Here is a 14,250-nt window from a genome sequence, read left to right as displayed (position 1 = left end):
GCCTACACCACAGCCACAGCCACGCCATATCTGAGCCACATCTGTGACCTACACCACAGCTCACAGTAATGCCAGATCCTTAACCCACTGAGTGAGGCCAGGGATTGAACCCACATCTTCATGGATACTAGTTGGATTCTTAAGTCGCTGAGCCACAACAGGTACTCCAGTCAATTTTATTTTATTTTATTTTTTGCTTTTTAGGGCTGCACCGTGGCATATGGAGGTTCCCAGGCTAGGGTCGAATCGGAGCTGTAGCTGTTGGCCTGTGCCACAGCCACACTCAATCAAAGCCACGTCTGTGACCTACACCACAGCTTATGGCAACACTGGATCCTTAACCCATTGAACGAGACCAGGGGTCGAACCTGCCACCTCATGGGTCCTAGTCGGATTCGTTTCTGCTGTGCCATGACGGGAATGCCTTAATTTTATTTTTCTATTCAACAATACTTTCAGAGATTTTTTTCCATGTTAGTATATATAGATATATATCGCAATGTTACATAGCGTGTAATAGAATGAACATATTATAGTGTGTTTTGCCATTTCCCTAGTGATGCACATTTAGGATGTTTGTGACTTATTTGAAATGTGAAAATCTTGATTTTCGTTTCCCAGCTCTTGTGCACATAATGTCTGTCAGCTTCAGTGGACTTGGATTTACTGACTGTTGCAAGATCGAGAGATTCTTGAGTGTTCCTCAGACTGATGAGATGGGGTCCAAAGAGTGAAACAAGGAAGCCAGATTTCAAAGATGGAGAACAGGAGGGCACCAGCTCTTCCAGGCTGAGAGAGGGTGTGGATCTGGCTCAGTAGGACTAGGAGACAAGGACAGAGACAATCGAGGGCAGCCTTGAGATCACAGGGATCTAGCCCTTCTTGCTGGGGTTAGATTGTGCTCAAGTGGGGACACGGCAGAGGAACAGGACAGGTGTTCATTGAGGCCCATCATGTGCCAGGCACTAGGTGTGTCACTGTACAGCCACCTGGTGGGTAGGGTTATAATGCTTCACATGCAGAGATCAAAACTCAGAGAGTTGAAGGAACTTGACCCAACTCACAGCTGGTGAACTTTGAATTCAAGTTTGGTGATTATTTATTTACACCACTTGCCTTTTGACAGACTCCTTAGACTTTTTGCATCTCTGGCCTCTATTCACTGTCAGTGCCTTGTACTTAGTAAGTGGTCGGAAGGTGTTTGGTGCCGTGGTGGTGAAGACAAGTGTATTGTCGAGGGCCAGGGATTCTCAGACTCAGAGCACTGACATTACTTTCTCTGTTGCAGGATTACTTGCTGGCTGGGGCAGATATCATTGAAACCAATACTTTTAGCAGCACTAATATTGCCCAAGCTGACTATGGCCTTGAACACTTGGTAAGGATTTCATTTTTCCTCGGATCTAAATTATCCATGAGCATTTGCTGCATTGGTAGATGCTACTGAGAAAACCAGCTGAAGCTGCAGAGTCAAGTTGATGCCTAGTAATCTATTGTTTGTGGTCAGACAGGGAAAATGGCTAGAGTCTCTTCTGCTTCTTAATAGCCCATTCATTTTCCTGTTGGCTGCTTTTATAGGCAAACAATAATCAAATAAAAATGATACTTATTCAGTGACTGTGAATAAAAGCATATGATTGGCCATGTATGCAATTTTGTTTTTTTTTTTATTTTTATTTTTTTATTTTTATTTTTTTGTCTTTTTGCTATTTCTTGGGCCGCTCCCGCGGCATATGGAGGTTCCCAGGCTAGGGGTCGAATCGGAGCTGTAGCTGCCAGCCTATGCCAGAGCCACAGCAACGCGGGATCCGAGCCGCGTCTGCAACCTACACCACAGCTCACGGCAACGCCGGATCGTTAACCCACTGAGCAAGGGCAGGGACCGAACCCGCAACCTCATGGTTCCTAGTCAGATTCGTTAACCACTGCGCCACGACGGGAACTCCCATGTATGCAATTTTGTGAAGCCTCTTTAAGTTGGGTGGCAGATTTGGTTTCCTTTTTTAAAAAAATTGTGACAAAAAAACATGTTATATGAAATTTACCATTTTAACCGTTTTTGCTTTTTAGGGCCGCATCCGAGGCATATGGAAGCTCCCAGGCTGGGGCTTGAATCAGAGCTGCAGTTGCTGGCCTATGCCACAGCCACAGCAACATGGGATCCAAGCCATGTCTGTGACCTACACCACAGCTCATGGCAACACCAGATCCCCAACCTACTGAGGGAAGCCAGGGATTAAATCCGCATCCTCATGGATACTAGTTGGATTAATTTCCATTGTGGTTATTCCACGACGGGAACTCTCTTAACCATTTTCAAGTGTGCAGTTCAGTAGCATTAAGTACGTTGACATTGTCGTACAGCCACCACCACCATCTGTCTGCAGAACTCTTTTCACCTCGTAAAACTTAAACTCTATCTATACCCATAAAACAATAATTCCCAATTTTCTCTTCCCTCTAACACTTAGAAACCACAATTCTACTTTCTGTCTCTATGAATTTAGCTACCCTAGGTACCTCGTATAAGTGGGTCATACGGTATTTGTCCTTCTGTGACTGGCTTGTTTCACTTGGTTTAATGTCCCTAAGGTTCACTCATGTAGTCAGAATAGCCTTCCTTTTTTGGGGTTGAATAAAATATTTCATGGTATAGGGAGTTCCTGTCATGGCTCAGCAGTAACATACCCGACTAGGATCCATGGGGACCTGGGTTCCATCCCTGGCCTCACTCAGTGGGTTAAGGAGCCAGTGTTGCCATGAGCTGTGGTGTAGGATGCAGACGTGACTCGGATCCCAAGTTGCTGTGGCTGTGGTATAGGCTGACAGCTGTAGCTCCGATTCAACCCCTAGCCTGGGAACTTACATATGCTGCAGATGCGGCCCTAAAAAAAAGATAAAAAAAAAATTTCATGGTCTAGATACACCACATTTCTCATTTTGTTTGTTCATTCATCCACTGATGGTCATGGGTTGATTCTACCTTTTGGCTCTTTTGAACATATTACTGTGAGTGCAGGTAATTTTTTCTGCATCCCTGCTTTCATTTCCTTTGCGAATATACCCAGAAGTGGAGTTGCTGAATGGTAAGTCAATTCTGTATTTAATTTTTTATGAAACCACCATACTATTTTCCACAGTGGATGAATCATTTTATATACCCACCAATGCTGTACAAGAGTTCAAGTTTTTCCACATCTTTGCCAGCATTTGTTCTGTTTTTATTCTTTTTTCCTGATAGGAGGCATCCTACTGGGTGTCATGTAAAAGATTTAGTTTCTTTTTAATCAACATAATGCTTCTATATTCAGATTGTGTAAACTGTTAATGATGAGAATATATGGTAGTTGCAGAGATCGCCTTTTCTGGGTGGGATTTTTCCAGAACATGCCTCTGTGTTCGCACGTGTAGTCCTGAGTGTTCTGACACTGGTTTCCCACATGATGTTGAGGCTTTCTAAAATCAAGTGACCTTTGGGCTATCAAGGGAAGATGAAATTGCATTGCATTTACTTTTGCGTTGTTTGAGGGCAGAGGTTGGCAAGCTTTCTCTGTAAAGGGCCAGACAGTAAATATTTTAAGCTTTGTTGGCTACGTATAGTCTCTCTTGCACCTCCTCAATGCTGTCATCATAGCACGAAAGCAACAATAGACAATACATAATGCATGGGCTTGACTGCATTTCTTTTTCTTTTTTTTTTCAATAAAACTTGTGGGCACTGCTTTGTGTGTTTGCGCAGACTTGCTTTTCATTTTCTAGTGAGGGGATTCATGGCCCTTTTACAAATTCTCAAGAGGTTAATGATCTACAAAAGTTCAGGTCCACTGGTTCCAAACATTGTACAGTGAAGGAAGCCAGGTCTTGGAGAGGACGCTGGGCTAGCTAGCTGACAGAGCTGGTCCTGGTCCCACGTCTCCTGTTCCTAAAGGCTGTGCTCTTCCATGACTGTGCTTTCTTATAATTCTCAGCATAATTGACCACATCAACTTGTTTTGACACTCCAGATGTCCAGAGATTGCCCTTCCTGCCAGCTTGCTTGTGGGTTTGGGGAAGAACGTAACCAGTCCCAAAGGTTTGCTTTTCCTGTTGCTGTCAAGGCTGGGGCAGCTGATAGCCTTTCTGGCCAAGATTTCGTTCAGACCTCAGATTAATTCACTCTGCATTTCCTTGCTGAATAAAGCCGGGTTTTAGAAGGTCAGGAATTCCTGTTTCTTTTATGGAGGAAAAGGAGGAAAAACTAAGGCTTGCATTTGGTGTGTTAGGCCTACCGGATGAACAAGTGCTCTGCGGGAGTGGCCAGAAAAGCAGCTGAGGAAATCTCTCTCCAGACAGGTAAGGAACGGTTCTCTTTTTTCACAAAGATGTTTCCTTTGACATTCTCAGCTGTAATATACTATCCTATTGCCGCTTTTCCTTCTGTGATGGCCCTTAGCGACACTGCAAACGGTTGTGTATTGGTTGAGAGGTTACTTCTCTGCAGCTTCATCATCAAGCATTCAACGTCTGTCTGAATTGACCCCATCTCCGTGGGCCTTGGGCTCAGGGTTTACTCAGTTTAGTCTGCTGTGTGTTATATCATAACTTTGTAGTTAAGACCATGATTTCCCTGTATATTCACAGCAAAGATGATTTTTCTCTGTTCAGAAGTACATCTTTAGATTATTAAGGCATAGCTGTTTTGGTTATTTTAGTTATCATGAAGATATTTGATCTTGGCACTATTCCCTTGTGGCTCAGTATCCATGAGGATATAGATTCCCCGACTAGTATCCATGAGGATATAGATTCGATCCCTGGCCTCGCTCAGTGGGTTAAGGATATGAAGTTGCCGTGAGCTGTGGTGTAGGTCACAGGCAAGGCGCGGATCCTGTGTTGCTGTGACTGTGGTGTAGGCCAGCAGCTGCAGCTCCAAGTCAACCCCTAGCCTGGGAACTTCTGTATGCGGCAGGTGTGTCCCTAAAAGGAAAGCAAAAAAAAAAAAAAAAAAAAAAAAGAAAGCAAAAAAGAAAAAGAAAAAAGATATTTCATCTTATCCCTTTAAAACTACCCTCATCCCTGTGACTTTGGCTTCTTTAGGTAGAGAAAAGTTGTCTTTTGAAGGTTTTCCGTTTCATACCACTGATGTCTTTGAAGGCACTGTGTAGCACACAAAAGAGGGTGGCATTCAATTCAGTCTTGGTGGGATTTGGAAAATGGCTCCCCGAAATAACTGTCCTCCTGGCTGGCTGCCACAGGAACACTTGGGCACCAGCTGGAGGGGAGGCTGTGATGGAGGGAGAGGAATAGAAAAGATATATGGAGACCCTTAAGATCTGGAAATATGAAATTATTGCCAACAGGAAAGCTGTAAAGCAAAGTTGTTAGGAAGTTAGACACAGCATACTAATGAAGGCTGAAGCAATTTATAGGAACTCTGTTTCTGAGAGATAATGTTTAAATCTGGAAAGGCATAGACTCTTGCCCCAGCACAGTCACAGGTCAGAGGATGTTAAATCAGCTACAGCAGGGAAAGATAAGGACATTTTTCTTACACCCAAAGTATTATTCAGCTTTGGGGAAGATAAAGAACATTCAGGCTTGTAACTTGTTCAAAGGCTGGGTTATCAACTAGTTGGTAATCTTCTCCAGTTAAATGGTAAAGCCTAACCCAGATTAGTCCATGGTTAAAAATCACCAAAGGTAATGAGCAGTGTGACCCCGGCATCTGTTACGATATGTACATGAATACAACTTTTCAGGCTCTTTCGGAAGCACCTAGACTCTAGCCTAAGAGGAAAAATTATTAAAGAATTCTTTTTTTTTTTTTTTTTTTTTTTTTTTTTTGTCTTTTTGCCATCTCTTGGGCTACTCCCGCAGCATATGGAGGTTCCCAGGCTAGGGGTCCAATCGGAGCCATAGCCACTGGCCTACCCCAGAGCCATAGCAACTCGGGATCCGAGTGGTGTCTGCAACCTACACCACAACTCATAGGGGTCCAATCGGAGCCATAGCCACTGGCCTACCCCAGAGCCATAGCAACTCGGGATCCGAGTGGTGTCTGCAACCTACACCACAACTCATGGCAAGGCCAGAGATTGAACCTGCCACCTCATGGTTCCTAGTCAGATTCGTTAACCACTGTGCCACGACAGGAACTCCTATTAAAGAATTCTTCCCATCATGGCACAGTGCAAACGAATCTGACTAGGAACCATGAGGTTGAGGGTTCGATCCCTGGCCCCACTCAGTGGGTTAAGGATTCCGCATTGCTGTGAGCCATGGTGTAGGTCGCAGACGCCACTTGGATCCTGCGTTGCTGTGGCTGTGGCGTAGGCCGGCAGCAACAGCTCCGATTAGACCCCTAGCCTGGGAACCTCCATATGCCGTGGGTGCGGCCCTGAAAGGACAAAAAGACAAAAAAAAAAAAAAAAAAAAGAAATTCTTGAAAGAGTTATTAAAGTATGATTTGATCTGTTTCATACTTTAATTTCAGACTTTATAATTGTTAATCATGATTTAATATCCCCCCCCAGCAAAGGCCCTGCAGTACAACAGTGGAGAGTGTTTTAAGGCCAGTCTGCTGTGAGGAACTTTTGCAGAACCTATGTTAAGTTAATAGGGGAGGGAAAATTTGTCCAAGCATAGCTTTGGTGATAGAAAAGGATCACTAACTGAAATGCTTTGAAGCCAGTTGTGTGAGAATCCAGAATTTTGGGGTTGGCTTCATCATTTCCCCCAGTGGGATCCAGGACAACCCTCACCTCATAATCAAACATCTATTTACTATTCATGGTAAAATTACTATGAATCATCCACTAAGTGCGGTAAAGACTATCAATAGCCTCTTATAGTTCAGGAGAGGTCAAGTGTTGTTGTCTAATGGATTAAGAAAAAAACTGCTTTTGTGCCCTTTGGATATCAGAGTGTTGGACAAAGGATTGTATACCTGTGTTCTGGGGAAAAGCTGATAGCCTGTTGATTCACAATAGAAAGGTCCAGCTATTCAGGAATTTCACAGTTGTTTTTCTTTTCCCAAAGGAATTAAGAGGTTTGTGGCAGGAGCTCTTGGTCCAACTAACAAGACCCTGTCTGTGTCCCCATCTGTGGAAAAACCAGATTACAGGAACATCAGTGAGTATCATATACAGTCACTGACCTTGGGCAAGTACCTCTTTGTTTCAGCAGTGTGTGCATCTGTAAAATGCAGGCCAACACTAGCATCTACTTCAGGGTTATTGTGACTTCCAGGCTTACAGTAGTCCCTGAGATACGGTCGACACCTAAATAAAAAGTGAACTATTATTAGTCGAAGTATCAGTATTATATGTTTCATGCCTGCTTTCAAAGGTGTGTGTTGTTGTGTTTGTGCTTCTTTATCAGCTCTGGAAATAAAACCAATCAAAGTAAAACTTTAAACTGAGAAAGTGAGCAAATGTAGATACCAGGCCTTGGTCTATTACAGAATAATCCACTAGACCCCTATTTTATTCACCAGAAGGCAGTCTAAACTGTATAAACACACTAGCATTATAAATATTATAAACTAGCATCTATACGTGTACTTTCATTGAAATTTTACAAAAAATTTAGAAATTTTGGTCAATTTCTTAAGCATCAGACTACAAAAACCCCAAAAGAATTAAATGATCAGAGCTGAATAGTAATGATATTATGAATTTTGTGTGGGTGACAAATTCAGGCAGGTGTGGTTTGTAGGTCTGGGTTACATGGTACCACACTTTCCCACCAGGGTTGCTCATTCTGTGCTTATGTTTGGTCGGTGCTCCCTTTGGTCTAGTTAGGACAGCAAGGAGCTGATGTTTCCTTTCTCTTGTGCTGTGTAAGATGAAGTAGCTTCTCTTCATTTTACATAGATGAAGCATCTTTGAATAGATGAGCATCTTTCTTGGGTGAGAGGTAAAACAGGGAGAGGGCTGACCTCTCAGATGAAAATAGACAACTCAAGACATGTCTAACAAAAATGTTACCTAGGGAGAAGTTTCCGCTGTGGCACAGTGAGTTAAGAATCCGACTGCTGTGGCTCGGGTTGCTGTGGGGGCTCAGATTTGATTCCTGGCCTGGCCCAGAGGGTTAAAAGGATCTGGCGTTACTGCAGCTGTGGTGTGTGTTGCAGCTGCAGCTAGGATTCTGTCCCTGGCCTGGGAATTTCCATATGCTGTGGGTGCAGCCTTTAAAAAAAAAAAAAGGTAATCTAGGAATGATTGAACACTTGTTGTTTCAGACTGAAACTGCCCACCAGGCAGGTTTTTCTCTGGCAGTAGTTGGTGTCAGAGGCGGGAGCACAGTCTGCAGATAGCCGACCTTTAACAGAGGCTGAGAGAGAATCCTGCTCAAATGGGGCTCTTTCCAGCTCAAAGTACATATTTCTTTAGGTATTCCAGCCGCTCATCCCTGAAGTGACTAATGAAGACAATCCCTGGAAAGAAAGATCTGGGTTTTTGGGTTTTTTTTGGCTGCACATGCTGCTTGTGGAAATTCCTGGGCCAAGGATCTAATCTCTGCCATGGTTTCAAATTGCGCCACAGCTGCGGCCATGCCGGCTCCTTAACCCACTGCGTCACATGGGAACTTCCAGAAAGACCTATTTTAAAGATCTCGAAGGAAAGAGACAGAGCTTCAAGAAATGTACCTTCGGAGTTCCCGTAGTGGCGTAGTGGTTAACGAATCCGACTAGGAACCATGAGGTTGCGGGTTCGATCCCTGGCCTTGCTCAGTGGGTTAAGGATCTGGCATTGCCGTAAGCTGTGGTGTAGGTTGCAGATGCGGCTTGGATCCTGCCTTGCTGTGGCTCTGGTGTAGGCCGGTGGCTACAGCTCCGATTCGACCCCTAGCCTGGGAACCTCCATATGCCGTGGGAGGGGCCCAAGAAATAGCAAAAAAAGACAAAAAAAAAAAGAAATGCACCTTCACACCCAGCCACTCGTTCTCAGCTCATACATGGGCAGTGAGCTTGGGTGCCAGGTGTTTAGGAGCAACTGAATGCAGTTTGCTGGCTTAATGACCATCATTGCTATGTTTCTTTTTTTCTTACACAAGGTGGTGTGACCCTTAAATTATGAGTTCTAAACCAGCGGTAGACCCCCTGGTGCCAGACCTGAATTCGACATGTCTTGGCCATTCAGAGGATGTTGATGACTGATGTCTTGGATGTGGTTTATTTTTTTTGCAGCATTTGATGAGCTTGTTGAAGCATACAAAGAGCAAGCCAAGGGGCTTCTGGATGGTGGGGTTGACATCTTACTCATTGAAACTATTTTTGACACTGCCAATGCCAAGGTGAGTTAAAGGGGAAAAAAGGGACTGCTGGGGTGGGGGCTGGGGTACACCCCCTAATGGAGTAAGGAGACTAGAATGGCCATTATTAAAGCTAAAGAAAATGCCTTGATTCCTTTTTGTTTGTTTGTTTGTTTTTTAGGACTGCACCCAAGGCATATGGAAGTTCCCAGGCTAGGGGTTGAATCAGAGCTATAGCTGCCAGCCTAAGCCACAGCCACAGCAACACAGGATCCAAGCCACGTCTGAGACCTACACCACAGCTCACAGCACTGCCAGATCCTTAACCCACTGAGTGAGGCCAGGGACCAAACCTGCATCCTTATGGGTCCTAGTCGGGTTCATTAACCACTGAGCCACAGAGGAAACTCCCCATTTTTATTTTCGAACATTTTAAACTGAGTCCAGTAGAATGAAGGAAACTTCAAAAGGTTATTTTTCTTTCACAAAATGTTTTTTAAAAAAATTATGGAACTGAATATTTTTATATAGTTACTTTATGTACATAGGTAATAATTATATGTGCATGGTTCTAAAATTCAAATTTACATAAACATATGGAGTGAAAAGTAAATATGCTTCCATATCCTATTCCCGGGAATCCAGCCGTCTTCCTCAGGGACAGTGAGTGGTCCTGGAAGAGGTTGCATGCAGATAAAAGTGTGCGTATATGTATGCGTTTGTGCTTATATTCCTTATATTTGTACAAAAGTATGTAAGTGTGTGGAATAGAAAGCAGATATCCTCATGTATATGTTTTTGCACAGTGTATCTGAGGGTAAGTTTCTACAAGTGAAATTGCTGGGTCAAAGGGTATGGGCAATGCTTATTTTGATCTTTAGTGTCAGATTAACCTCCAAGATTGAACTCATTTATACTGTAGTCAGCAAGCAGTGTGCAGTAGTGCTGCCTTCACCATACCGTCTGTCTTGAACTTCTTGCTCTTTTTCAATCCAAAAGGTGAAAAGCACTACCTCACTGTAGTTTTAATTTGTATGGTTGTTCCCTCCACGTGTGCGGGTTGCCATGTGGAAGGGCCCTGAGCATTGGAGGGTCTCGGTGTCTGTGGGTGGGTCCTGGAACTTAACAAAACATGGACAGGACAGATTGACGTGAGATTGTGCCTTTATAGCCCGTTCTAGCCATTTTAGCTATTCTAGTTTGTACTCTTTTCTGCAGGGAGGCACACTGTGGGTTCCTGTCCCTGCTGTGTGTATGTGAGGCTGTGGAAAGGAGAGGCTTCGTCATTATGTATTTTTATTTTTATTTATTTTTTGTCTTTTCTAGGGCCGCTCCTGTGGCATATGGAGGTTCCCAGGCTAGGGGTCGAATCGGAGCTGTAGCCACTGGCCTACACCAGAGCCACAGCAAGGCAGGATCCGAGCCGCGTCTGCAACCTACACCACAGCTCACGGCAATGCCAGATCCTTAACCCACTGAGCAAGGCCAGGGATCAAACCCGCAACCTCATGGTTCCTTGTCGAATTCATTAACCACTGTGCCATGATAGGAACTCCCTTCATTATGTATTTTTAATTTTGACGGAGAGGAAGAAGAGTTGTTCTTCAGCTCTCCTCAGAGGACCCCTGGTTGGGTGAACTTGCCATCAGCATTGGTTTGTTGTGACATGTGCCTCAGGAAAGGCTGCCGGGAGCATGAGTTTCTTTTCCCTGGAGAACATGACTGTATCTTATCTGAAGAGGTCTTGGTAGCAGGAGTGTTCTGCTCCGCCACCTAGACTGACCTTTGACACAGTCTCTCAGAGTTGAAAATGTCCTTTTTTCCCCCTGACAGGCAGCTTTGTTCGCAGTCCAGAAACTTTTTGAAGAGGAGTATGCTCCCCGACCTATCTTTGTAAGTTCTAAATTATTTGCATGGTGAACTTTGTTCTTTGCTAATATTGTCATTTTGAGGGTGGGGTTTTTGTTTTCCTGGCATGGACCTATTCTATTGACAGTACCTTTTAGGAAGCACCTGTCTTAATCTCCTCAGACCACCACCTCTAGACCAGTCACAGCCTTATCTGTAGCATGTGGAGAGTGGGTGGGTCCAGAGGTGGTTGTGAAGGCAGGCTGTTCCATAGAAGCCTGGCTGAACTGGTCCTCGAAGCCAAGGCTCCCTCTTGTTAGGGCCCGAGGAGGGACAGGCTTGGTGCTGATGGTGAGGCCACCAACAGAGGCTGCAGAGTGCCAGCTTATGAAAGCAATGGGCAGCCACCTGGCCGGGTGAGAGTATACTAAAATCAAACAAGGGGCGTTAGACACACCAGATGTTTAACAGCAAGAGCAGGATAACCTGAGTTATTGTGGGTGAGTCTTCTCCCATAGGCCCAGAGGTCTGAACCCTGGAGCTTTTCCGGGCTCTGCTTTTGCCTCCATGACTTTCCCTTTTCTATGCTTCTGTGGCTTTCCAAGGCCTCCCCTGGGCCCTTGGCATTCATCTGTTCTGACTGCCTTGGGGTCGGAGTGCCACAGTTCTCTTTTTTGTATGGGAACAGAGAAAATCACCTTACTCACTTTGTTCTGTTTCTGTGACTGTGTCTTAAGTCTGTGTTGTTGACTGGATTTACTGTGTCAATTCAGATTTCAGGGACAATTGTTGATAAAAGTGGGCGGACTCTCTCTGGCCAGACCGGAGAGGCATTTGTCATCAGTGTGTCTCATGCAGACCCCCTCTGGTGAGTACGCATTCCTGACCCCACTCCTTTGGGGAGGTCTCTTTTGCTGGCTTCCAGACATTGACCCGAGAGGGGGTGTCTTTCTGCATGTTTCCACGGTTCCACTTGCATGAGGTATTGGCCTTCCTTGAGGTACAGTCCAGCAGCCCTTAGGACTTCAGAAGACCACTGCCTAAATGGGTCAGTTTGAGGGAATGGGGGAGTTCTCCTGCCTCCTGGGCCAGACAGATAGTTGTCTGTAAGTGTTCCCCTTTGAGTTTAAGACTGGCTGGGCCCAGTGAAAACACTTTAAATCTGTTATCAGCTCTTAGATTTTGGGAGCAGTGCTCTGCAAGGTTTTTACACTCTCTGTTTGCGGAGCAACCAGAAGCAGTCTGGCCTGGAATGAGGTGGGAATTCTAAAGCTCACACTTTTATCTTACCGTAGCCGGAGTTCCTCTGTGGTGCAGCAGGTTAAGGACCTGGCATTGTTACTGCCGTGGCTCAGGTCTCTATTGTGGAGCAGATTCAGTCCCTGGCCTCCGAACTTCCATATGCCATGGGTGTGGGCCCCCCCACCCCGCCAAAAAAAAATTAACATGACTTTTACAGTATATTTTAAAGTAGAGCATCTCCCTATTTTTCTGATCACATGGGTTCACTTATGTACTGTGAGTGAGATGGAAGCTCTGAGAGTACATGCGACTTCCGCCTACACCTCCTCCTGCACTTCTGCTGGAGGCCGTGCCTGCCGCCTATCCTCACCCCACACGTGAGCCTTTCAGACTCATCTCTGGAGTCCGCTCCTGGGTACCTTCTTCTCTTACCAGCCCAGACTGATGTTCTTCTCAGAGCACTCTGTTTACTTTTATTATAGCCTTGGCCACAAAAATAAGAGTCATAGATCTTTGTTGAGAATTTGCTTTGTGCCAGCCTTCATTCTAAGTTTGTTTTGAGAGTTCTCTTTTAATTCTGGCAATAACACCTCCAGGTAGCTGTTGATGTTCAGATCTTTTGCTTATTTTTTTAGTTGGGTTGTTTTCTTGTTTGTTTGTCCATTTTGACTGCCCCATGGCATATGGAGTTCCCAGGCCAGGGATCAGATCCGAGCCGCAGTTGTGAACTACACCACAGCTGCAGCAACAGTTGGATCCTTTAACCAACTCACCGTGCCAGGCTGGAGATTGAGCCCATGTCCTGCTGCCAATCCATTGTGTCACAGTGGGAACTCCTGTTGTTGTTTTAAGAATTAAAAAAAGAATATTTTGGATTCCAGATGTGTGTTTTGTAAATATTTCCTCCCCGTCTGTGGTTTGTTTTTTCATGCCCTTAACCATATCTTTCGCTGAGCAGACGTTTTTAATTTCAGTGACATATAGCTTATCAATTTTTTTTTTCATAGAGTCTACTTTTGGTGCTGTACCTAAAAACTCATTGTCAAACTCATGGTCACCTATATTTTTCTATGGTGTTACTTTATATATATCTTTATATCTTTAATAGTTTTACAGTTTACATTTAGATCTATGATCTATTTTGAGTTAATTTTTATAAAAGTTGTTAAGATCTGTGTCTAGATTAAATTTTTTTAATGTGAATGTCCCGTTGTTCTAGCACCATTTGTTGAAAAGGCAGCCCTTTTTCCATTGAATCGCCTTTGCCCCTTTGTCAAAGATCAGCTGACTGTATTTGTGTGGTTCTATTCCTGGACTCTGTTCTGTTTCATTGATCTATTTTTGCTCAAATACCAGAGATTCTCTCAACTTTTCAATGAATCTTGAAGTCCAGTAGTGTCACTCCTTCAACTCTGTCCTTATCCTTCAAGAATTGTATTAGCTATTCTGGGTTGTTTACTTCTCCGTGTGAACTTTAGAATCTTGCTAGAATTTTGATTGACCATTGCGTGAATATATATAAAGTTGGGAAGAATTGACATCTTAACAATGTTGAGTCTTCCTGTTCATGAACATAAAATCTCTATTTATTTAGTTCTACCTTGAGTTCTCACATAAGTTTTGTAGTTTTCCTCTCATAGATCTTGTACATATTTTGTTAGTTATACACACATATTTCATTTTTATTTCAAATTTCAATTGCTCATTGCTAGTATGTAGGTAAACAATTGACTTTTTTATATTACCTTTGTACCCTGCAAATCTTGGTATAATTCCTTATTGATTCCAAGAGTTTTTTTGGTTGATGCTCTAGAATTTTTTACAGACAGTCTTATCATCTTTGAACAGTTTGTTTTTTTTTCTGTTCCAACTCATATACCTTTTATTTTCTGTTGCCTCACTAAGGACTTCCAGCATGATGTTTGG

At 43.8% G+C, this 14,250-nt stretch overlaps 1 protein-coding gene across 3 annotated transcripts in view; it reads left to right on the top strand.

Moving 5' to 3' along the window:
* Positions 1–14,250, top strand: part of MTR (5-methyltetrahydrofolate-homocysteine methyltransferase) — a 105,803-nt gene that overhangs the window by 13,093 nt on the left and 78,460 nt on the right. For 2 of the 3 annotated variants that reach the window (XM_021073435.1, XM_001927058.4), the window contains exons 3-8: positions 1,289–1,378; positions 4,263–4,332; positions 7,018–7,110; positions 9,170–9,276; positions 11,068–11,127; positions 11,856–11,950. In XM_021073435.1, the coding sequence (XP_020929094.1) occupies positions 1,289–1,378; positions 4,263–4,332; positions 7,018–7,110; positions 9,170–9,276; positions 11,068–11,127; positions 11,856–11,950 (515 nt within the window). Of the gene's footprint in view, positions 1–1,288; positions 1,379–4,262; positions 4,333–7,017; positions 7,111–9,169; positions 9,277–11,067; positions 11,128–11,855; positions 11,951–14,250 lie in introns of those variants that run through there. The other variant, XM_021073436.1, reaches the window with a different exon arrangement.

The sequence above is a fragment of the Sus scrofa genome, chromosome 14, assembly GCF_000003025.6.
Source record: "Sus scrofa isolate TJ Tabasco breed Duroc chromosome 14, Sscrofa11.1, whole genome shotgun sequence".
Taxonomy (NCBI): domain Eukaryota; kingdom Metazoa; phylum Chordata; class Mammalia; order Artiodactyla; family Suidae; genus Sus; species Sus scrofa.
This window is presented reverse-complemented; position numbering and strand designations above follow the sequence as displayed.